At 37.1% G+C, this 25,345-nt stretch overlaps 1 protein-coding gene across 1 annotated transcript in view; it reads left to right on the top strand.

Annotated features, from left to right (window-relative positions):
- Positions 1–21,351, top strand: part of LOC144196440 (ephrin type-B receptor 1-like) — a 51,313-nt gene extending 29,962 nt beyond the window's left edge. Inside the window, exons 10-20 of the mRNA XM_077716620.1 lie at positions 287–452; positions 743–848; positions 2,588–2,649; positions 3,926–4,123; positions 8,182–8,429; positions 10,588–10,655; positions 11,107–11,254; positions 12,268–12,417; positions 16,140–16,336; positions 16,426–16,584; positions 17,703–21,351. Of these exons, the coding sequence (XP_077572746.1) occupies positions 287–452; positions 743–848; positions 2,588–2,649; positions 3,926–4,123; positions 8,182–8,429; positions 10,588–10,655; positions 11,107–11,254; positions 12,268–12,417; positions 16,140–16,336; positions 16,426–16,584; positions 17,703–17,814 (1,614 nt within the window). The 3' untranslated portion in view covers positions 17,815–21,351. The remainder of the gene's footprint in view (positions 1–286; positions 453–742; positions 849–2,587; positions 2,650–3,925; positions 4,124–8,181; positions 8,430–10,587; positions 10,656–11,106; positions 11,255–12,267; positions 12,418–16,139; positions 16,337–16,425; positions 16,585–17,702) is intronic.
- Positions 21,352–25,345: the final 3,994 nt, after the last annotated feature.

The following is a 25,345-nucleotide window of genomic DNA, read 5'->3' as shown; positions in this document are numbered from 1 at the left end:
ATGTGCAAAGAGAAGGTGCTGTCATTTGAATCCGAGTTATTAACTCCAGCTGTCTGGTGTGCAGGCAAGCGTGGTTCAGGTGTGACTCACAGTTAAGACTCCCATTTCCCAATTTATCTCACTCTGTCTCTGCTCTTTGGAGATATGCCCATACCATAATGTACCTGAAGTGTAACAAAACAAAAAATCACTAGATGCAGGTAATCATAGTTTGTGAATAGAGAAAGATTGTCTGGCGGCCATTAGTTTTTCTCTGACATGTTATCCCTCTGTACTTTCCCCACAGTCTCAACCATCATTGTCAAACAGCTCAGCAGTCCAGAGTGAGACACGCAATGTGATTTTGGAAGGGCTAAAGCCAGGCACTGACTATGTGGTTCAGGTGAGAGCCCGTACTGTGGCAGGCTATGGCACCTACAGCAAACAGATGCTCTTCCAAACCCTCACTAATGGTAAGTGTGTGGATGTGCGGCTGAAGTGATGTTGGGGTGTTTGTAGGAGTAGGGGCTGCATGTACAATCAAACGATAGGAGAGGTGTAGCTAGATTAGAAAATGTTGGAAATATAATTTTAAAAATGTATACCTGACATTAATATAAGCTTTTGAAACAATATCTACCATGCTCTTCATACTAGAGTCGGTTAATCACCCAAAATGTTTTTTTTAGTATTATTTTATGGGTTTAGACAATTCATCTTCCGACCAATTAACTAACAATATTTGTCTTGTATGATTTTACAGATGATTTCAAATCAGAGCTAGGACAACAGCTCTCTCTGATTGCAGGCTCCTTAGTCGGTGTGGTGTGTATCGTCTCTCTGGTCGCCATCGCCATCATTTGTACTAGGTAATAGACCCAGAACAAAAGTGCTTTTAGACACAGGTCGTCAGTGTATTCTGCATCCATAAAATAGTCAGATTCTCCTTATTAAAGATGCTTGCTTACCTAACATACTGAAGAATTATTCACAACTTGTTCAACAATTTTTACATTGTTAGTGTCAATTAAAACCACAGGGACCAATGAATGAACCCCTTACTCCCGTATTTTCATGATAAATCATCTAAACTAGGGGTGGGCAAACCGATCCTCGAGGGCCACTGTGGGTGCAGGTTTTCGTTCCAACCTATCCACCACAGAGAGTTTAACCAGTGCAATTTCTGCAGAAAACAAGAAGCACCTGACTGCAATCCACTGATTGCACTTGTAGTACACCATATTGGTGAAAAAGGTGCCCTCTCTATGGGCTGGAATGAAAACCTGCACCCACTGCGGCTCTTTGTGGAATAGTTTGCCCACCCCTGATCTAAACGGTCATCAAATTTTAACACTGTTGACATCCCATGGGTATGGGCTGAAAAGTTAACAGCTACTCATTTTCTATGTTAGTTTCTTTCTAACTATGGCTAATTTTGTAAATTCTCCAACTTCAATTCAAATTCAGGTTTAGGTGTTAAATACATTTAACAAAATATTATCACAAAACTTTATTTTTGCTTCCCTTTTATATTAGTAGATTCATTTAAAGACATTAAATATTTTCCATATACACAAAAACAACCATTTCTCTCAAATGCCAGTATTGCTTTCAAATCTGTCTACTTCTGTAATAGTGACTGAGCATTTGTCTTTTGCTGATATAATCCATTTTAACATTAACATACGGATTAGAGAGTATAATAATTCCACAGGTATCCCTTAGACTGTCCACAATAAAAGCTGAAATGTTCAGTTATGTCTCATTAAAAAATGCCACAGATGTCGCAAGTTTTGAGCGCAATTGGCATGCGTCAGTGACAGCAGGAATCTCAACCAGAGGGATTGCCTTTGTATTGAATGCGCAAAAGCGTTACAGATAATTTGGCTGTACATTCAACCAGCTGTACAAAAGTAGACCATGTGTAACCACACCAGTCAGGTGCCTGCTCCCCATCCAGGGCACTCACATTGAAAATTGTCTTAGACCAAATACCAGGTAAGCTGCTGAAACAATCTGTTAATATAACCAAAGAATTTCTGCACAAACTGTCAGAAACCATCTTAGGGATGTTCATTTGTATACTTTTCTTAACCTGACTCCAATCCATCATCATAAGTGAATGCTCACATTCAATAGCGTCTTAAAAAGTGGAGAGGCATTGTCTTCATGGATGAATCCAGGGATACACTTTTAAGGACAGATGGCGGACAGACAATTTTAAGTAGCTTTTAAGACATACAATTTCCTAGATACTTTTGATAAGATGACCTTGCAGTCATATTAAGTCGCAAACACTCAGTATGCCAAATATTACAGGGTGTCTGTGTGATGTTCAGTCACTATAATAAACATAATATATAGTATACTGTCCAGTTTGTTTCCTCAGCTGTGCCCTCATTTTCAAATCCACAAAAGCCAAGGGTACCGGTTACGTCACCAAATAATGAATTTCAGATAAATGTTGTACTTTTTCTGTTTTGTCCATTTATTGTAAGATTGCATCAAATTTTGGTTACAAAAGATGACTTTTTACTCTTTGTATTTTTCCATTGTTTTTCCACCTAACCTTGCATTTTCCAAAAATCCTCTTTTTTTCTCCCTTCAGAAACAGGCAATTGAAAGAGAGTGTGTATGGTGACAAGCTCCAGCAATACAATGCAGGGGGAGGTATGATTCTTTGTTTATGTGACAGACAATAATAAAACCAAAAATATTTGTAAAACACTCATTTGATAAAAGTTAGAAATAAAAGTCAGAAGAAATAATCGAGTCTTCCACTATGCCAGGACAACTTAGTTCAATGCTTTACTGATTAAATTGTATTAGATTTTTTTTCACAATTCCATTGACCAAAAGTATTTATTGTTTTGATATCCATGGATAAAATAGGCTAAAATTACACACTAAAGGTTATGTAAAATATTTCATTTTGAATTCAAGATGTAGAAATCAGCAACTCAAAGTGTTTTTTTGACATTAGAAATCATTAAAAGCAAAAAGTATTTTTTTCTCCAAGCTGGGACCCAGAAATTTACTTCCAATGACTGACACTTTAATGATATAGTTAATATGGGACTAATTTATATATTTACTTATTTATTGTCTTTATATTTTATTTCAGTCTAATCAAATAAAAATACAAGACAATTCCCATGGCTCCCATCCTCCCACCCACCTAAAAAATGTTTTAAACAGACTACTCAAATGCTCAAGTCTTAAAGCTGTCTTTATATATATTTGTTTCATCAGAATTAGGTCAGAACTCATACAATACCACTTCAAAAATATGTCATGTTTTGTTCTTATTTGCTGTTATCCATCAGTGGAGATTTTAGCTGTGTTTGGAATCTCCGTCCTTTTTTTAATTTATTGGAAGGGTACAGACACTTTTGCTTCTGGCGTGTGCAATGTACTTCCTGAGAAACAGGAGACACTCTAGTTATTTCTTGGGCTGCTTCTGTTGAATTGGTAAAGCGTAAAATTAAATCTTAAAACAATCCTGCAAATCTGGAGTACTAAATGTGTCCGAAAATCTTGGGTTGCCACTGTAGGCCAAGGCTCTTCCAACAAGATGATGACCCAAAACACAAAGCTAAGACAAAACCATTTAACTATGCTTAAGATTCCTAAAATAGATCTTATCGAATATCATCAGCTGGAAGACAGCGGGTGGATGAAATATTTTTTCAAAGTGCCATTTCTTACTGCAAGTAACAGTAATCATGTGACAGCAATTTATGTCTCAAAATGTTAAGGAAACACATTATGCATCACTTTAACAAAATAGATCCTAGCACTTTTAAGATATATGTGACATAACCTTCAAAACACTCCAAGCAATTCTAGTTTAGTATTTGTCAACACTTACGGTATTTCCTATCGTTTCACGTGTAATGTACTTTCTGATTATGTTAAGTTGTGCTTATGCTTTCTCTTTTATCAGAGGTAACTCTGAGAACAGATATGTTCAGTGGTCCTACCCCAACGGTGACCTTCCCCACTCTTTCTGATGGTCACAGTTCAACAGGAGTCAAGATATACATTGACCCTTTCACCTATGAAGACCCCAATGAGGCTGTCCGAGAATTTGCCAAGGAAATTGACCCATCATGTGTCAAGATGGAAGAGGTACTTGGCTCAGGTAAGCATTTATTAGTAACAAAATTCATTCATTCATTGATCGCTGTGGTGGCGGCCCAACTTTTCTTTAGATTGTGGTTGCTGGGGCATCCACTACTCTTTCTATACTGATGATTGTTCCGATATTATCTTCTTGACTTCTGAAACAATCTGATTTTTCTCAAGATACTTGCCGACACTGGTCCTATTCCCTTATTTTTAGACTAATAAATATAATGCAAAATATTCTGTAATTAGAAAAAGATAAATCAATGTTTGTTTGCTTGGTTTATGATATTACAGGATGCTATGTTACTGTCGTTAGTTTGTAAAAGGAGTACCCCCACTCAGTGGACATATTTGCCTAGTGTTTCGATTTACAGGTGCCGAAAAGCACGATAGTACTGAAAATCTCCACAATACACCGAACCCGATCTTGTGACCAAATCCGATACTTTACGTTCTCCAAAAAGTGCTGCATCGGGTGCAGATACCAAGACTGAATATTGGATCGGTTGTTTCTCCTTTTTTTTGTAGCTTATTTATAATTGGCATTACTGATTACAAAGTCCTTATTTTACAGATTTATTACATTTTCCACACCATTTTCGAAAAAAAAGTTTGTTGCTTTTTCCATGAGACAACTTGTCACTTAAAATAGGAGATTTGAGAACACTAACTTAATTCATTGTGTATATAAGTGTGCGTGAGGCCAAAATAAGGCAATTATTTTGTGTGCTTTGAAGTTGGGAAAGGTTTGTTTTCATTTATGCTGAAACATACACAGAAATATAACAAGTTATGTCAATGCAGCTATTGCAATATAAAAATGTGTTTGATGTGCAGCACAGAATTGTACTTTTAAATTTTAGCTGTCACAAGCACAATGTGAAACTTAATTGAATGAAACTAGCAAGGAGGATAGCAAAATTATATTCCTCTTGTCCTGCTGTGTTAAATTATAAACAATAAGAAATAACGTAATAAAGATTACTGTAAACATGCCAAAACGACCCTAAGGGATATTTTTCATTTGCAGCCCCTATACAAATGCAACTTTATTTGTCTTCCTATAATGAAAACGTTACATTCTTATCACATAAATGGGATGATTTGAATTAAATGATATTATAGTATGTTACATCATTTTAAAAGAGGCACACTTTCACACATTCTGTCATTCTTCATCTACATGTTACATGCGGACAGTGGTGTTGTTCCACCCCACACAGGCAAAACAATCATTGAAACCAAATGTACTTCTTGTTTATGCTGAAAGTGTTGATCCAACCACAGCAGAAAACATCACTATATGATGCCAAGTACCTTCGTGGCCATGACTCATTGACAACTCCTTGTCCTGTCACCCTGCAACCTCAGATGTCAGGTCATGCACTCTGCTGGCTCTGGTCTTTTAATGTGACAAGTAGTCCGTATCAAGAAACTTGGTGACATCTTGACACAATGTTGTGTAATCTGACACAGCGATTGTCAGGAATGGGCAAAACAATTGTGTGTTCTGGGCACAACTATGGACAGTAGGCGGGATACACCTTGAATTGGTTGCCAGCCAATCGCAGGGCACAAGATGAAGAACAACCAGTAACGGATACAGTCATACACAGGGATGATTTGGAGTGTTAATTAACCCAACTTTTTGTGATATGAAGCGGATCCAAACTCAACACAAGCCTAAGATTGATCACAGAACTTTGATTTAGGCACATAAATGTAATGCTTTAAGCCAACTTTATTTAAGTTTTATCATGACAATTTTCCAGCTATATATTTGAGTGAGAAATACAGTGTGTCATAGGGCATATGACCGATTCTAAGTGTGCAAAAGTTACAAATCTCACAATACACACACTGAAGGAAAATGATGCACATGAAGCAAATTATGAACCACAATACAGTGAGGATGTACCAAGGTCAGCTGGGCTATTCTCGAGGCCAATCATTAATTTTGTTGTTTTAATTTCTCTTGGGATGAGGTTTTCGTTACCTCAGCCACATGTCAGTACAACATAAAATGAGATGGTTGTGTTTGTATGATTTGACAGGAGAAATAATTCTCTGTATTTTCTTAATCTCTTTTAACCATTCCTGTATTAAAAGAGCCTTTAAAAACATTCCAAATTATTTTAATATATGTGAGATGCTAAAATAAGAAAATTAGGACAGGAAAAGATGAAGTTATCAGTTATAGGGGAAAGATGGGGGAACATAATACAACCCTGAGGAGATAAAATGACTTTCCTGTTGATAAAACGGTTTCACTTTGACCTAATTATCTCCAATCCATCTATAGCAAACACCTCTGTGTGTTTACTTTCGTCTTTCCAGTGTCCATATCTATTTTCTTTTTAATCCAATATTTCTAGTAAAATATGTCCCCATGTATATCCCTCGTCTTTCCTTCTTCCCATTCTTTTCTCTACACAATTTACAGCAGACTTACAGTGGTGACTGTGCTTTTTAATGAGCATTGAGAGGGGATGCCCAAAACGCATTGTGACAGCTTGTCATCCAATTCACGGAATTCATTCATACATTCTGGAGCCTAGCTCAGCGGACTTTTGGGCATCATACCCTGAATTGGTGGTCAGCCAATCGGAGGAGACTAGGAGATGGAGAACTATTCACGCTCACACTTATACCTAAGGGCAATTTAGAGTATTCAACCAGCCTGCTCTGGATGTTTTTGGAGTGTGGGAGGAAACCGGAGTACCCGGAGAATACCCACGTAAGCCTGGGGAGAACATGCAAACTCCATACAGGACCTGGGATCGAACTCAGAACTGTGAGGCTGACCAGCAACGCTTAAGACAATGCACAGTACGGAAGATGAATGAATGAATAAAAAAAATCTTTATTTCTTTTTCCAGGGGTACAAAAATTAAGTTAATTTTGAATACAATATAACAATGGTTAATTACTTCCTCTTGTTTCAGCTTGCTAATTTGCATTAAACTTGAAAATTCCTATTTGACCTTCACCACTATTGTGGTAAATTTCACATTCATGCTCAAATTGCCACTTTTCGATTCATACCCAATCTTTGTGAGAATAAGCTATACAGAAAATTAAAAAATAAATCAGTTGTAAATTTCTATTCATTTTAAATCATATTTTTGCTTCTAAAATTCACCATGAACCATTCCCCGACCTCAAACGGGAATCATAAGAAAGGTAAAAAACCTGACTTTAAAATAAAATCCTTCCAGAATAGTTAAATCAACAGCAGTGCTGTTGTAAGATGCAGTCCCCTTAGCCTGGAACAGTGTTTCAGCTATGAGTGATTGATTCTTTGAAAATTGACAGCATTGGCATGTTGTCCCCAGATATCAACTCAAGTAAGAGATTATTTTTCCAAAACATTCACAAAAACAATAAACATCTGTGTTTGCCCATGTTCATTCCCATGAGGAATTGCTTCTAGTTTTATTCACACTAGAATAATAATATTTCTTTTGTTTCCTACAATGCGAATCAGAAATAATGCAAAATCTTGTCATTGTGGGCTATGCCAATCAATTTGAATAATGGCTCTTTAGGATCACTTGGACTTGTAACTATGGTCAATTTGATTTGTTTAGTTTTCTGGTCTAGACCAAGATCAGAAAAGTATGCATGGTTCTTCGTCACCTTGCATTCACAATAGTATCTTTACATCTTCCAAAAATTTGCCAGTTAAAGAAACTAGATACTTGTAAAATCATGAAGTAATAGATTTTGCAAAATGCAATCTAAATATTTAAACTAAACTGACCTGAGCCACACCACTGAGCGATTAGATGAGATCTATCTCTTTCAAATGTAATGAGTTCACTTTAAGTGAAACAATCATTTGGCATTAAGTACATATACACTACTAGTACAAAAAGATGACATTATAGTACAACTCCAAACATCCCTTGAGTAGACAGTATGTGATCGACACTCCAGATTTTAGCTACAATCCAAAAACACAGCATAGGAGCCTCATAAATAGAAAGAAACCATCAATGTAAGCTGTATTCCATTGCATGAAAAATGTTAGGATGGTCCAATTGAGCAGATTAATGTTTTCTCTTACAGGTGAGTTTGGGGAAGTGTACAAAGGTCGCCTGAAGCCTTTGGGGAAAAGAGAATTTCCAGTTGCCATTAAGACACTAAAGGTGGGCTACTCTGAGAGGCAGCGGCGGGACTTTCTGTCTGAGGCTTCAATCATGGGCCAATTTGACCAACCAAACATCATTAGACTGGAAGGAGTGGTGACCAAGAGCAGGCCTACAATGATCATCACAGAATTCATGGAGAATGGAGCTCTTGACTCATTTCTCAGGGTAAGTACATTTATATTCTTCTTTAGGTTTTGTTAAAAGCCTATGAAGGTGATAACATAAATACTTTGTAAGTTCACAGGTATGTACTCCCATACATAGGTACATCCACATGTCATTAATGTACCGAATTTTCTTAGCCACCTTCGCGTATAAGCCATACCCTTAAAATTTTACAATTTCTCTCGTATAAGATGCCCCCTGATTTTCAATTGTGACCTCCTTTTCCGTGGTTTTTAATTGGGAGTACAAATGTGTTACTTGGAAAGGAAAAGCTTAAGAAAAATCATTGCACGTGGTATTTCTAAAATACTGTATGAATCAAAAGGGTGTTGCCTGCACTTAGAGTCTTAGACAAATTCCAAAAGGAAGTCATGTGAGCAATACAACCAGGAAGTGTGTCCGTATTGGTCTAGTTTGTCATCTCTAGGTAAGATGGTGGCGCCTTGAGCGTGCGTATGACTGTGAGCGTATATGGTTAGCCAATTATATATATGTATATGTATGTATGTATATGTATATGTCTAGGTGTGTGCCTGAACTCATCCTTGGGTAAAATTTTGGGTAAAATATTGTCGCAAATCAGTGGGTTGGGTTATAAAATATTTTTCTGGATGAAATAATAAAGAGATAGATGAAAGGCACAAGGAAATACACCCCCCTTGACAAGCAGATGGGCACAGGCAACGGCTCAGCAAAGACAAAAAGGGAAAAACACCTCTCTTCCCCTTTCCCCCTTCTACCTTTTGTCTTGTGAAGCTTTCTCTCTTTCCTGCCAGCACGCCATCTGTCTTTTAGACCTTCTGTATGAGCCCCTTTCTATGAACTGCTAAAAACAGTCAAACTTTTTGATGTTCATTGTGACCTGTTTTGACTCTTGCTGTCATGCGCCCAGTCTCGGGTTCAGAGACTCACTCCAACGCATACACACGAAACTACACATGAGATCACTGGTGGTGTAGTCACATGATCATTTACTCATTTACTCAGAGCTGCCATCCTCCATCGACCCCATTTCAGGAGTCCCTTGTCCAATTTCCCGAGTTTTTCTGGACTGAATACGATTCACCCAAAAACAATATGAAATGTAAACAAAACAGCGTAGTACGATTTAAATGTTATCATCATGTTTTTACATTAATTGAAATATTGTGTTTTTGCAAACTATTGAAAAAGTACAGCATAAAGAAAATAAGTTTATCTTTATGTTTGGGTCTTTCCATGTGCGTTTTACAGTCAGTAATTCCACCATGTCTCACGCTGAAGTCGCACATGCATGTTGTGCGGAAGTACGATGCAGAAGCCGTAGTGATGGTGTGAATTTCAAGGCATTTAAGTCCAGTTTGTGATAACAGTTCATAATAGAATACGTCGGAAGAACAAGTGGAGGGATGGCTGGTTAGCCCAATGCCTCACAGTTATGCGATCAAGGGTTCAAACCCAGGCTCCAGCTATCCTTATATAGAGTTGTCATGTTCTACCTGGTTAGGGTTTCTCTGGGTACTCCAGATTGTTATTGTTATATATTTTCGTGAATGGTAGTTTTTCTGGTTATCTTATTTCATCTTATCTTCTCCCCAATTTTTGTCTTATCGCCCAGCTCTAATATAGATCAATATTCGTTATTCACTGTATAACTTCCCCTTAGCATAGCTCCATCGATGTATGAAACAACTCCCAACCACTACTAACTACTAGTATTACTACTACTCCAGCTTCATCTAGTAGATGAATAACACTATGCCTTACGATCACTACTACGGCATCTTATAATCCGGTGCGCTTTATATATGAACCAAATTTTAAGATAGGCCATTCATTAAAAGCGCACTTTCTAATCAGGTGTACCATATAGATAAAATATTGTGTAAAATATCGTATAAAATATGCGAATTAAAGTTTGTTAGGGAGACTGACTTTTTGTGCAGTCTGTATACAATACAGTACATTCAGCTTCTTTGAAACATGGGTACCTTTTCCAACACTGCATATTATTAAAAGTCATTCATTGATTATTTTTGTACCCACAGCGCTCAAATGTATTTGTTAAACATTACACATTTCAAACTGTATAAGCGTTCTTTGAAGGAATCTCTGAAATGTGTCAGAACAAAATATGCATAACTAAAAAATACTCATTTCATGCTTCGTGTTCTTGCAGCAAAATGATGGGCAGTTTCCAGTGATCCAGTTGGTCGGTATGCTAAGAGGCATCGCATCTGGAATGAGGTATACACACAAACACTCAGTTCTGCAGTAGAGAAATCCATACATTATTAACATGGGAAATGCTGTTTTGCTGTTTTAAAATGTTTCTGTTATTTCAAATTAGAGTTCTATGTAATCAAAACATTTATCTTGTTTACATGGTCATTGCAGATTCATTCTTGAGTTTTTTAGTGCTCAGACACATCAACAACCTCTGAGAATCAACACCAAAGTGGTGTGGATTTCCAAAAAAAAAAAAAAATCATCATTTTCACTACACCGTAGATCATTCACATAAACGCACACAATGCCTGCTAGGATAAAAATCCAATATGTACATGTTATCAAGCAATAAACCATATATCAGGAAAAGACAAAGCAGAAACACAAATTTCATAACGAAATAGTTGCACAAGTAGCTGGCATGAGATAATACATGTGTACATCCAGTAACTGATTATGTTTATTGCAGGTACTTGGCAGAGATGAGTTACGTTCATAGAGATCTAGCTGCTCGAAACATCCTTGTTAACAGTAACTTGGTATGTAAGGTGTCGGACTTTGGCTTATCTCGTTACTTGGAAGAGGATACTTCTGATCCCACTTACACTAGTTCACTGGTGAGCACAACAAACACTTACACACAGGATACATTCATGATTGAACAATGAGTTTTTTGTTGTCCGCCATCCTTAAAATGTCACTGAACTTCATGTAGCCAATTTTTTTATATCTGATAATAAGAAACTGTCAAAACAACAATGACTGTGAAAGTGTGATGGCAGTCAGGGGACTATTTTATAGCTGAACGAGGGTTGTCCATTATGATCATTTTTGACATGCTAAATAAATTTGGTTGTGGTTGCTTCAGGTAGCAACCATTATTCAACCATATTGTATTCAAGTATACAATTTTGCCAGTAAGAATATTTTTCTAAAGACCAAGCTTTTAAATCATTAATACATTTATGTTAGCGCAATTATGAAACTATATATGAATAATAACAAAATACCTAGTATTTGATATGCAAATTTAAACGAGATATTTTCGGTTCCTCGTATTTAAGGGACACCAAAATATTGGTGGCCTTTTAGATAGGGAACAGAAGGGACAATAAGATGAACATAAGTGTAATTGTTTTGAATACAGGTAGCACATTTAGTTCCAAAACATGATTAACTTAACTGTTAAAGTCCTGTTATTTATATTTAGTTGATGTTCCAGAACAGAAAATCCCAGAAATACTGATGAAGGAAAATTTTACAAATGAACTAGAATTAAATAAAATATATTTAATAAATTTCCTGCTTTTCCCCCTTTTAAATCAATAATTGTAATTTTTTAAGCATTTTTTCTGTGTTTTTAGGTCAAAAATCATTTTGTTTAATCTAAAAATATATTTAAAAAAAAGCTAAAGTAAACATTGTTTTAGATCTATAAAAAAGAATATTCAGGGCTTTTAATCCAGCTCTTTTAATCCATTTATAAAAAAAATATCTAAATATTATATCTAAAATGGTCCGGCCCCATCAAGTTGACCTTAAAGCAGCCCGCGAACCAACCCGAGTCTGACACCCTTGTTCTAGTCTATCGCCTTATCATCATTGATTTATACTTTTGTCTCTCTGTCAGGGTGGAAAAATCCCAGTACGGTGGACAGCCCCAGAAGCGATCGCCTATAGGAAGTTCACATCAGCCTCAGATGTTTGGAGCTATGGGATTGTCACCTGGGAGGTGATGTCATATGGGGAAAGGCCTTACTGGGATATGAGTAATCAAGATGTAAGTACATAACATACAGGCTTGTAAGCATTAGAAAGAACCATGATTATGTTTTCTCACTTCTAGTTGGTGACTTCACATCACACTTGATCTGCACTCAAGATGTGTGTTGGCTTGTGAGTGTGTGTTTGTGTTTTCCTTTGCGGTCCCTCACAGCACGGCGCCTGCATGTCTGGTAAACACACAAACTAGGACATCAATTTAAATGACACATAACTTTTAACAGAAAGGCACCAGAACATTGCTTTCCAGCTGTGATTGCCATCTAGTGTCTTTTCTTTTCTTATTTCACTGTTTGGATAAATTGTTAAAGTTTGTCAAACTTTTTTGTTTGATAGAGTCACTGAGAGGATAAGCTGAAAGGATAAATAAGAAATCTTACTAATCACCTACAATATTTTAACAATATTTTGATGATGAAAATATATCCCAAAACATGGCACATTACTGCATATATTAGTTGCCCAAGTTACCTCTCACGTGTTATTAAGCCTAGTTGTTATCACATTGGCCTCACAGTTCTGGAGTCATGGGTTTGATCCCAGGTCTGTCCACACTACGCGAAGTTTGCATGTTCTCCCTGGGCTTGCGTGGTTTTTCTCCAAGTAGTCCAATTTCCGCTTACATTCCAAAAACATGCATAGTAGACTGGTTGAACACTCTCAATCGCCCCTATTTATGAGTGTGTGCATGAATGATCGTCCATTTCCTTGTGTGTAATTGGCTGGCAACCAATTTAGGGTGTCTGCTGCCTAGTGCCCATAATTAGCTGGGATGGGCTTCAGTACCCCCCGTGACCCTTGTGAGGATAAGGGGTACAAAAACACAAAAATTGAACGGATGAAAAAATAATGGTAAAAGAAGAAAAACAATGATTGTCTTTGTTCATTGCGGATTCTTCCCCAAAGTAATAGCACTGAGTTTGTTTTCATTTTTCAGTAATTCTTCTTTTAGGCACCATATTTTTGTGTTTTATGATTTTTTATCAAACCACAGTTATGCTGCTATATAGGGCATATTGTTCTTATGCATTATTGCGTATTTTATGTTTTTGATCACTTCAAATTTAAGCCCTATAATAACTTTTTGGCATTTTTTTGTAAAACCAATCTCATTTTACCCATTTTTGGATCTAATGTGGATCGTCTGGTAGCAGAAGAAAACATAATTCCCAACTGCTAATAGTATTGTCATGTTGTAAACATGATACACATTCTCCTTTCACCCGACCACCTTTCCACGATATAAATATAGCGCATCAGAAAGCCGTCCACTTTGTAGAAAATTTTATACCTGTATGTGCGCCATATGTGAGTAATTGTGTGTAAGTTTGTTTATTATTGCTTAATAAGGGGAATTGCTTAATATGGGGAGCTATTTTCCATGGTTCACAGGTATGTTTTTGACTTGAGAAATATAGTCATTTTAGAGTTGAGTATATTGTATTTTTATACTATATCCACATCTATGGTATTTTCAAGACAAAGAATCATTTTGAGATAAACTGTATATCATCTTATCGTCCCCGAATAACAGCAACCAAGCAAACTCACCTCTTCCATCTACCTAGTGGTATTTTAGGCAGTCATCCCAGTCTAGACGTGACAGAGAAAGGATAACGATAGAGGCATTTTATATAATTGCAAAGGCACTGTATAATGATGAGGAAAGGATGTGGTAGCACTGCTGCTAATGAGGGTCTGGTGGGTTATTAAGTATGCATGAAGCTCATGCATAGTTGCACTACTCACACACAGGCACACTCATACGGTATATCCAGCTCACACACTCCAAAGTATTAAAACAAAAAAGAAAGTTTCAAATTGAAATTGTCAGTGGGGATATCGCAGGTATGTGCTATGTTCAACATGAATTAATCATGAATCCGAAGACCTGTGATGTCTCAATACACCTGCACCTAAACCTTGACAGAAATTCTTAGATTTTTATTGTCAGCTCAAAGCATTAAAAAAATCCGTCAGGGTTAAGTAGAGTTTATACCACTCACAAATACCCGCTGCAGCATTTTCAGTAAGAGCAGCGAGTCATTCCCTCAGTGTGCCATGCAGGGTTTTTCCAAGTACATTGACACCAGCTTACAACTTAACATTGAAGTGGAAAGAAAAAAGACATGGAGTATGATTTCAAGCCTTTTGACTTCTGAATTTTAAAGGCATGGATTGTAGCGCTACGCTGAAATGCAAATGCTCTCAAAGAGGCTCAACTGAGAGGCAAAGTAGGCGGAGATGAAACATGGTTTTCCAGGTCAAGGGTGATTCAAAAATGAGAGTACATTCCAAAATCATATATTTTTGCAAAAGCCTAGAATTGTATTCAAAAGCATCTACCTTTAATGAATTCAAAGAGTCATATTTAATGCCAAAGATGGCAGCATGGTGCCATTGCTGTCTATAGATAAATATCCTTATTTCCTTTGGTATTGCAAATTGTGCTGGCATGAAGTTATAGTAAGGAAAATGTATTAATTATATCAAGTCTCTACCCGAATGGATAACAATCCAGTGTGCTCAACTCCTTTCATCCAAACATATCTGTTGCACACTCCAGCTTACCCATGATGACAAACACTATAGAAAATGCCTAATTTATGTTCTAAGCATCATATTGATTACAATTTAGTGACAATTTACTCACACACAACCACAAACTCAAGCAAGAACCCCAGAGAGCAACACGTTTCTTATAACAGGGATCTGCAAAAGTTAAAATTTTTGTTTTATAATTTTTTTCTTGGAGTATTTGTGTTATCGTAATACTTTGTGAGTTGATGCCCCTCCTTTGGATTGCAATGAGTCCTGGTGCTGAGGTTGAGTAAAACGGTCAAGTGTTAAAAATTAGTCGATCAGTATTAAAGTGAATCCAACTTTAACGCAGTCTTTAACTAAAAGCTCCCTCTTTTTCCTCAAATATTTCCATGGTATTTTTTTCACCGAGGGTAGATTTAACATTTAAAGGGAGTCTAAACTTGAAGTAGACATATTGTATATTGTATGTAGACGTATTTTACATTGAATTAGCATTATTTGTTGCTCGATCTTTAATAGTACCCATAAACCCTTTAAAATTTAGAAAAATGTACCGTTTTTTAATGAAATGTGCATGCAAACAGCTTGAAAATATATTCGATCTTTTCAATTATTTGTTAAGAAAATGAAATGAATAAGAAATGCAAAGATATTTTAATTTGCAGACATCTTGGGACATTTTTTCCCAATTGCTGTTTCTTGTAAGAGGAACATTTTGTATGTAGAAGCATTCATAATTGGAGGAACCACAGTATTTTCTTTCCCCCCTTAACCCACACCAACGTGGTAGCCGCAATTTAACTACTTTAAAAGGTACTGCTTTATGCTGCACGTCAAATGAGAAGATGGAAAATCCTGCCTCACAGTTTTGAGAACATGGGCTCCTGGCCTCTGGCCTTGCTATGCAGACTTTGCATGTTCTCTTCTAACCTCTCTGGGTGGTCCTATTTCCTCCTATATTGCCACTGGTGGGCTGATCAAACGCTCCAAAAAATATCCCTTGAGTTTGAGAGTGAACGTATGTTTGTCTCATTGTGCTCTGTGATTGGCTGGCAATCATTTTAGTGTGTACTCTGCTACCTGCCTATTGTTGGCTGGGATAGACTCCAGCGCCTCTAGAATACATGTAAGGATCAACAGTATAATTGACGAATGAATTACACCCCTATTTTCTAGGTGATAAATGCCATTGAGCAGAACTTCCGGCTACCAGCGCCCATGGACTGTCCAACTGTTCTCCATCAACTGATGTTGCACTGCTGGCAAAAAGACAGAAACGCTCGCCCCAAGTTCCCCGATGTTGTCAACATGTTGGACAAAATGATCCGAAATCCTGCATCGCTCAAAGCCGGCACCAACAATGTTGCTCAAGGGTGAGAAGAAATTAAAATGGAAGTATGACATGTTTCCTATTGCTTTCAAATTCTCTTTTATTGTACCTTTTACATTTCTCCCCCACCAGTCCTTCCCATCAGCCTTTGTTAGATCGTGGTGCTCCAGATCTGAGCCGATTGAACTCTGTGGAGGACTGGCTGGCTGCACTTAAAATGACCCAATACAGAGACTCCTTCTTGCGATCAGGCTTTACCTCCTTGCCACTCATCACTCAACTCACTGCAGAGTATGTCGTCTCTCTTCTGGCTTTCTCTGCACACGTCTCCCACTGTTTCTATGCCAAGTGTGCATCTTGTTAGTTAGAGATCTGGCAAGGGGGCTGCTGGCTTGTCCTAGAGTGCATCTGTCTGCCATTCAGAGCTTTCCTCCTGGCTGCTTCCAAGCATCCATCCCTGTTCCCTTCTGTTATCATTCTGCAAACTGCCATAAGACTAGATAAATGGCTCTATTTTCAACATTATTACTTATTTTGTTTACAGTAGTGTTAGAATCATATTTCATTTATTTGGTTCTAATGCTGTTTGCAGTTACTTACAGTGTTGCTGTTAGCATTAAAAGCTGGAATCAGATACAATCTGACTGTTGGATTGATATACTGTTTATCAGTTTTAGACAGTTTTTCTGATCACAACAATTAAAACAGAAAAATATCATCCATTTTTAATGATTTAAGATTACACCCCCTCCCTACCTTGACACTCTCCTAATGTCCATAAATATGTTCTCTTCAACGAACCATTTAAAAGGAAACAAGTTTCCAACAGCATGCAGCTTTAAATTTCATTATGCTTGAATAAATAAAACAATAAAAGCATTCATTTAAATTCAATTGTTATTATTGTCCCTATCAGTAATATAACGTTATTTACAAATATGTTTATCATCTGACAGTACATAGTCTACAACGTAAATGTAAACCAAACTGACAACTCCGATTGCAAATGCTTCACTAATCCCTGCAAATTTTGTTTACCGTGCTTATGATATAATGAATAGCATTATGGTCTATTCACTTACAGTTTCTTCTCTTTGGAAGAAAATCGACTACTGCTGCAGTACATTTTGCTTTGATACTGTGGAGCTGATTCAGTGGTTGGACTAATGACGGGTGATGGGCAATAGAACTGGGAATGAATGATGTGTGTAGTCTGCACCTGCAGGCCTAAAATTAATAAATAACAGAAGAAATATAGAAAAAGGATTTGGCATGTGCCAAACCACATGTGAAAAGGAGAAAAATTACCTGTCATCAAATTAATATATACTACATACATATAAATATATATTAAATACTCTGATATTATGACATAAGTCTTACATGTGTTTAATTCTGTATTTTGTCAGAGACCTCCAGAGGATCGGCGTGTCTCTAGCTGGACACCAGAAGAAAATCCTTACAAGTGTTCAATCAATGGGGCATCACATCGATGATCAGTCTCCAACTGAATCTGTATAATCATCACATTTACATTGGTTGGTTTTTAAAGTGTTGAGACAAATACAAATGTGCTCAAATCTTTCACATGTGGATACACCCCATCCTTCTTACTATTCACTGTTCCTACTTAAGGCCTCAGAAGTGATTAAATGCACATTTGCAATAGCCAATGCAAGGTCAGCATGCTCTTTAAGGGCTAGAAAATGCCAGGTATCTGCTTTTCACAGGACCTGATCTACTCTGACCTAATGGACTTTGTTCATGTAAGCCTATTTTTATCCATCCGTCAAGAAGGCAGTCTTTACCAACTTGAGGGTTTGATTCAAGGACATTTTGGCTGAAGGTCAATCTTGGGCGCTCAACATATGGACATATTGAATTGGACAAGAAACATTTTTGACACTATAATGTCTCATCTCCCCTCATCTCATTTTCTGAACCGCTTCATCCTCATTTGGGTCACGGGGGGTGCTGGAGCCTATCCCAGCTGTCTCTGGGCCAGAGGCAGGAGACACCCTGATTCAGTGGCCAGCCAATCGCACAACCATACACATTCACACCCATACCTGGGGCAATGTAAAGTGTCCAATCATGCATGTTTTTGGAATGTGGGAGTTAACCGGAGTGCCCGGAGGAAACCCACACTAGCCCAGGGGGAACATGTAAACTCCACACAGGTGGACGTGACCTGAATTGGAACCCGGGACCCCAAAGCTGTGTGGCTGATGCACTAACCACTTGCCGTACTGGGCCGCAACGCTATAATGCATCAACAAAAACTGTCCTAAAACCAATCAAGTCATTCTTGTGAAAAAAAAGAAAGAAAGAAAAGATAGTTCAAAACACTGTCATTGTCTGTATGACAACTCAGAGAATCCATGGTTAAGTAAGACTGTGATAATATTATCTTCATATTGAAGAGACTGTACATATTATAAGGTGTTTATTTCCTATCTGCTAATTTGTTTAATGACTGTGATTGTGATAGCTGTTGTTCAAAAATTGTTTCTTATACATTTTGAGGAAACTAATTTCCAAAGTACAGTGCATTAACAAACATTTTTCATATGTTCTTGGTATATCCAGTGACCCAATGAGAAGATCATCTCTTCCACCTAAATCATTTGAAATGATACTTAGGTAATGAATATAAAATACTAGCACCAATGGAGCATTATGGATTCCTTATGATGATCGTGATGAACGATAATATGAGGCAATCCGCACTGTTTATTTCAGAAAGGAATATTTGTGTTTAAATTCAGCCACAAGATGTCGTATATTTTTTACATACAGGTTTTTGTGTTGGGTTATGTGAGCATAAAGAGTTGCAATTAACTGGGATACTCCTGTACAAATTGTGATTCGTAGACATAATCTTCACGCATAGAGAAGGTCATTAAATCGCCTAATTTTCTTATTCCCCATATGCCGCATCTCGTAACTTTTTGCTGGCTCTCTTGTAAATCTTACTGTTCTGGTATGTCGAATGCCAATAAAAGTGATCATTTCAGACTTCACTACAATAATGAAACCACAAGTTTCCTCCAAGCACATTTTTCTGGGACTTATGCAGCCAAAACTATTTCCACTCGGGGGCAAATCCTTATGGAATTCGATAGATTGTCATTTGCTGAGCCACAAAACAAACATTTTATAGTAAAATAAACCAAAAAAAATCTACAAAAAACAGTATCATCAAACTTTATATATGCTGAGAAAAATACTACAGTACTACTTTGCAGAGTGAATGAATGCACGAGTCTTCAGACATTGTGTCCTCTTCAGTTTAGTTTACTTACTGTGTTGGCTAGTTATTGTTTCTTTAATTCAATTGTTTTTTGGGAAAATGGTTCAGACATTTTTTATAGAAAATTGGACCTACCCAATCATAAAAGCACTTTTTTTTCCATCCGACTGCTGTTTTTTTATTCTAAAAAAAATTCCCCAATACTACTTTGACCAAGTGACAAAAAACATCTAACCAGTGAGAACGGTAGTTTTTTTGGGGCTAAATTGAAGTCGTTTAATAATTTGCATACAGGCTGGCTGCCCTAGCCAATGGGATGTGAACCAAACCAACGAAGCTTTAGCCTAAAGGGTACCAGTAAAAAATCCAGAGTTTAAATTATGCTTAGATTTTTAATCACCAAGTTTGCTAGTAGAGTCGAGGGACATAAACAATATTCCCTCTAATTTTTCATATGCATGGGCATACAGACAACCTCCCTGAGCACACTTAGGACCACTGAGCAACATCAGAAGTGCTCCCTATGCCCATACACCAGTATCACATCTGCCATCAAATTGCATTTAATACATTTGATGTTTTGGATTTGTATTTATATCACTCAAACCAAAAGAGTCTACTTTCATAAACTTAAGATGCCAAAACGTAAAGTTTTATATAACAATCAGACATAGGCTTTGTCATCATCATTGACTCGACAAAAGCCAAATTGTAATCATACCCAGAAACTGCATATGTGATATGATTAAGTTGTAATGCGTGTTTTTCTTGGAATTTCTGCAGTTTGAGATTTGAAATTGGAAGTTCTTGTTACTGTTAGAACAAAAAGGAACTCAAAAACACCCTTTTAAAACAGGTGTACATGTAAAACTGATATAGCCAATAGGCATATAAGCACTCATACTAATTAGTTACGATTCAGAAATCATTGGGTCCGGATACACTCCAAATTAGATTTACCGTATTTTTCTGACTATAAGTCGCACCAGCGTATAAGTTTGCCCAGCCAAATAACGCACAATGAAGAAGAAAAAATATATCAAAGTCACATGGGAGTCTAAGTCACGTTTGGGGGAACTTCTTTTTCTTTGATCAGAATCCAAGAATTGTAAAACAACAGGCTAACAAGGTCAGAGAAAAAAAAAAACATACAAAACGGTCCTGTAGAAGCCATTTAATGAGATAGTCAAATCACAAGGTCAAAGAGTGCTCTGTACCCTCCGACTTATCAAGTAAGTTTGGTGGGAAACACTAGGATCAAGTGCAGGATTGGCCGATGTCCTCATGAGTTCTAGAGGTTTCAGGTTCTTATTGATATGAGAATACAGCTACTAAGACTCAGCATACTCTTGTATGTTAATACCTATTAACGGGCTTCATTTTTTCATGTTTTATTTCACAGTATTTTAACAAAACGACAATATGTATCAACATGCTCACTCGATATGTTCTATTCTTCTCGATTATTTATCCTGTATGTTATTTATTGTAAGCTGTCAATCTATTAAGAATGCACAGACAATGTTGGGTCTATCTAAGCCCCTCTTCATATTAACCCTACAAACCAGTTTTAAGTGTTACCTGTCAGTCAGTCAAAGCATCTGCTGTAATTTATAAAATAATTTATTTTATGAGTTAAAGTGCACGCATGTAAATAAATATTGCTGTGCGGTGTGGATGTGTGTGGTTGTATTATACTTCATATTTGTTATTCAGTGGACTTGAAATATGTTTGGCATGTGTGCAAGTTTCTAGGTGTTAAACTTTGGATTCATAATGTTGAAACACTGCTGATTAATAAAAATAAACAGCTGTCATTTTTAAGAAACTGAGCTATGGTTTTAATTCAATACAGCGTCGATCAGGTTTTTTTTATCTTATTTTTGTGACTATTTTCATCGTATGCTTTTTTTGTGGGAAAATTGCGTAGAATTACGTAGACAAATATTTGTAACTATTTTTTGTATGTCTGCAATACTAAAAATATATGTTTTTTGTACTCCCGTGATGGAGTAAGATTCCAAATTCCTAAAAAGAACCATAAACCACTAAATATGAACCAATTGAAAGAACCATTCATGAATTTTACGACCCAGACGGGGCGCAGACACTTACAGAATCCTGGCAATGTAAGGGTTCTGTTGATCACCGATGTGATACCGTAGTGACGCAGCAGGGGGTGCGGACAATCTCGCGACATTCGTCATCTAGTGACCAGACAATCATTAATTTTACGACGCGCAGACGGGGCGCAGACACTTACGGAGGAATCCTGCCTATCAACGACCTCCGGTCGAATAAACCTACTATTTTTGGGTGGGAGGTGTGAAATGTTAAGCACTTCCTTAATGAAAGGTGAGTGACCAATCCTGGTTCCCATGTAAACATCCTTTTTTTAGCCAGAAACGCCCCAAAATGATGCCCTGTGAGGCTTATTGCCTGGTGCGAATACCCGTGCTGGAGATCTTTTGCAATATTTCAAGGCATTTTGGAGGAATATTCTTTTTGGGACTTTTCCCTCCAGACTCAACCTCTCGTGGTCGCCTAGGTAACCAACCCTATTCTGGGTTTAATCCAACCAAAGAGTCAGTGTAATATCCTGGTCCCAGGGTACTTCAGACCAAACTTGAGATGCTCTTTGATAATTGGAACAATATATGTTGACACTTATTCTTCAGGTCCACAAGAACATGAGAATGGATTGCATACTTGTCAACTTGTAGGTTTTATACGTAGTTTATACGTTTTTTACCGTTTCAAATCATGTACGCCGTACACCGACTTTCGTACGGGGAATTTTATTTTTTTTTAAATCGCCAATATTTATGAAAACCGATCTCAACAAGACCCTTTTGGCTAAAATCCAGATAGTCTCGTAAGCTGGTACCCAACGATGCTACTGTCATCGATCGTTACTATTGTCACGGTATACCAGAAAAAATTATCCTCAATCATTTGTATTGTTTTAGCGGTGCGTACGGCAATATCGATAAAGGATGACATGCGCATGTGTAGATATATATAGAGTAAATATCGTGGAAGCAAGCATGGAGGAGCCACCTAGTAAAAAACGAAGAACTCAAAGATTACCTTTGTTATTTCTATTACACTGTCTGGTTACCGCGAGTAAACATGCGTCTTACAGTGTTTGTACGTTTTTTGGGGGGTTTGTACGGGGAATAATAATCATTTATAAGGGCAGATTTCGGCAGAGGTTGACAGGTATGGGATTGGTAAGGAAAAACAGCACTGCTCTCAGTGGCTGGATTAGCATTCAGTGTGTTCTTGTGGATACACCTGGTGTTTTTCTGGCAATTTAACTCAGCCATTGCCAGACAACTGTGTGAGATGGTCTTGTTTTCTCTGTCAAATATTTAAAGGACGAGCATGCACTTTACTCAAGGTTTAAAAACTGGCAGTGTAAACCAAAGCCCAGTCAGGCGTGCGTGTAAGGGCCAAAACATAGAGTGTGGTGCATGACCTCATCACAGGCAACAAAACTCTGTGAGAGACCCAAGGAAATAAAAATCCATCCTGGAGGAGAAGGAAGCGCCTGCATTTTGTCATAAAAAAAGTAGTCTCAGCCAGACTATAACACTGATCCTCCAGCAACTCCCTAGATAAATAATTAACACCCTCGTTTCTGACCGTGATATACTAGTGTAAAGAATTTTTCTTTCGGGGCATCATTACTGGTGAAGAGGAAGCTTGTTGCAGTCTTTCTTTCTTTCCATGTCTTTGTCGTGTTTGTCCCACACGTCATACTCAGAAGGCAAGAATGAGAAGTGAGGCAAAGGCATGATCAATTATTGAGGAGCAGTCAACAGTGGCTATCTGCTAGGATGGCAAAATAAGAAAGAACTCCAGCTCTAGATATTTACACATTTCAAGAACAATGCACTGTGCAAATTTAGAGTGGCTCAAATCATAAAAGCTCGATTTAACTCCACATTTCGTAACTTTTGGTTATCTTTTCCTGGCAACAGGTAACAAATTACTATGTAATTCCATTGGTCGATTGGATAATCACCTCCTAGTAAACCACACGAATCTAAATTCTAAATTCCTGTCTTATATAACGAGTCCTTTATGGTTTATTTAGTCTAACTTGAACTTGTTAAAGGCTGCAGGGTGGAAAGCGCGTTGACCTCACAGTTCTGGGGTCGAGGGTTTGATCCCAGGTGGATCCTCACTGTATGGAAATTGCATGTTCTTGCGTGAGTTTTCTCCGGGTACTCCGTTTTCTCCCCAACATCCCCTAAACAAGCAGGTTAGGCTAGGTAAACACTCGGAATTGCACATATGAATGAGTGTGAGCTTAAATGGTTGTCCATCTCTATGTGCCCTGCAATTGGCTGGGACATTGTTAGCTGGGATAGGCTCCAGCACCCCTCGTGACCCTTTGTGAGGATAAACGGTTCAGAAAATCAATGAAGGAAAATGTTAATAGGTTAGAAACAATATAACGTACAATGTATCATTAATCAGACTGGCTCCCAAACTATTGAATTACCAGAGGTCAGAAAATCCCAGCACGAGCTTTACTTGATCTGCATTTTCATTGTCTTCCCATGTGGTATTCCTCCCACCTCAATGCCTCTTGTCTTTCCACCCCCAGCTTTCCTGCCTGCTATTGTACATTCTTCCCTCAAGTCTCCTAAGTCTATATTTAGCAGGTGGATCTTCTGAAGTTACCTTTGCTTGTATTGTCTGCCTTTGCTCCCTTCGATGCTGTCAAGGTGTAATAGATTATATATCATTCCTTTACTTTATTTATGTAACACTTTATGCTGTTGCCTAAAGAAATAATGCATTGTGATGTTTTCTTTTGCTTACTTAGGACACAAACAGTGAGGTCTCAAATTTAAATAGAATTACATCACTATTTACAATTCAGGGGTCTCCAAATTTTTCCACAAAAAGCCGTAGTACGAGGAGGTTTTTGTTCCAACTAATCCAGCCTGGATAGGTTTAACTAGTGAGGCTTCTTCTGAAATAAGCAGCACATGACACATGAGGTGTCTTAAAAGTGTAATCAGTTGCTTGGAGCCAGGTGGTGCTTGTTTCAGCATAAACATCATTGGTTGAAGGATATGTGCAGGATTTATTGGAACCAAGACCAGAACCCACCATAGACCCCGAGGACCGGTTTGGGGTCCCCTGATATACATTAGGGATTACTTCTTGTAGTATGTACAGTCGTACCTCTACTTACTAATTTAATTGGTTCCAGAACTTTTTTCGTAAATTGAGAGTTTCTTAAGTCGAGCAGTACTTTATATGAAAATACTTTAATTTGTTCCACCGTCCCCACAAAACTAGCCACTACACCCTTAAAAATTCATCAAAGTGTGAAGAACAACAAAAATGAGAGAGAATGATCAGAAAAATATTGAATAAGCCATTAAAACCACACTCGTGCATGATTGCCACAAACAAAAGTTCTTAGTCACTTCTTTTTGCATTATATATATATATATATATATATATATATATATATATATATATATATATATATATATATATATATATATATATATATATATATATATATATATATATATATATATATATATATATATATATATATATATATATATATATATATATATATATATATATATATATATATATGAGAAATTATTGAGTATATTACATTGGGATTTTAATAGATTTCAGTTGCTAAATTCCACGATTTGTGTTGTATTTGTTTTATTTTATTTTATTTTATTTTAAGCAACAGTATTTTTTAATATTAGTTTGTGTCTTTCTCCTCTTTACAATGTTCTCTCTTTGGTG

Source organism: Stigmatopora nigra, chromosome 5, assembly GCF_051989575.1.
Source record: "Stigmatopora nigra isolate UIUO_SnigA chromosome 5, RoL_Snig_1.1, whole genome shotgun sequence".
Lineage (NCBI taxonomy): Eukaryota > Metazoa > Chordata > Actinopteri > Syngnathiformes > Syngnathidae > Stigmatopora > Stigmatopora nigra.
This window is presented reverse-complemented; position numbering and strand designations above follow the sequence as displayed.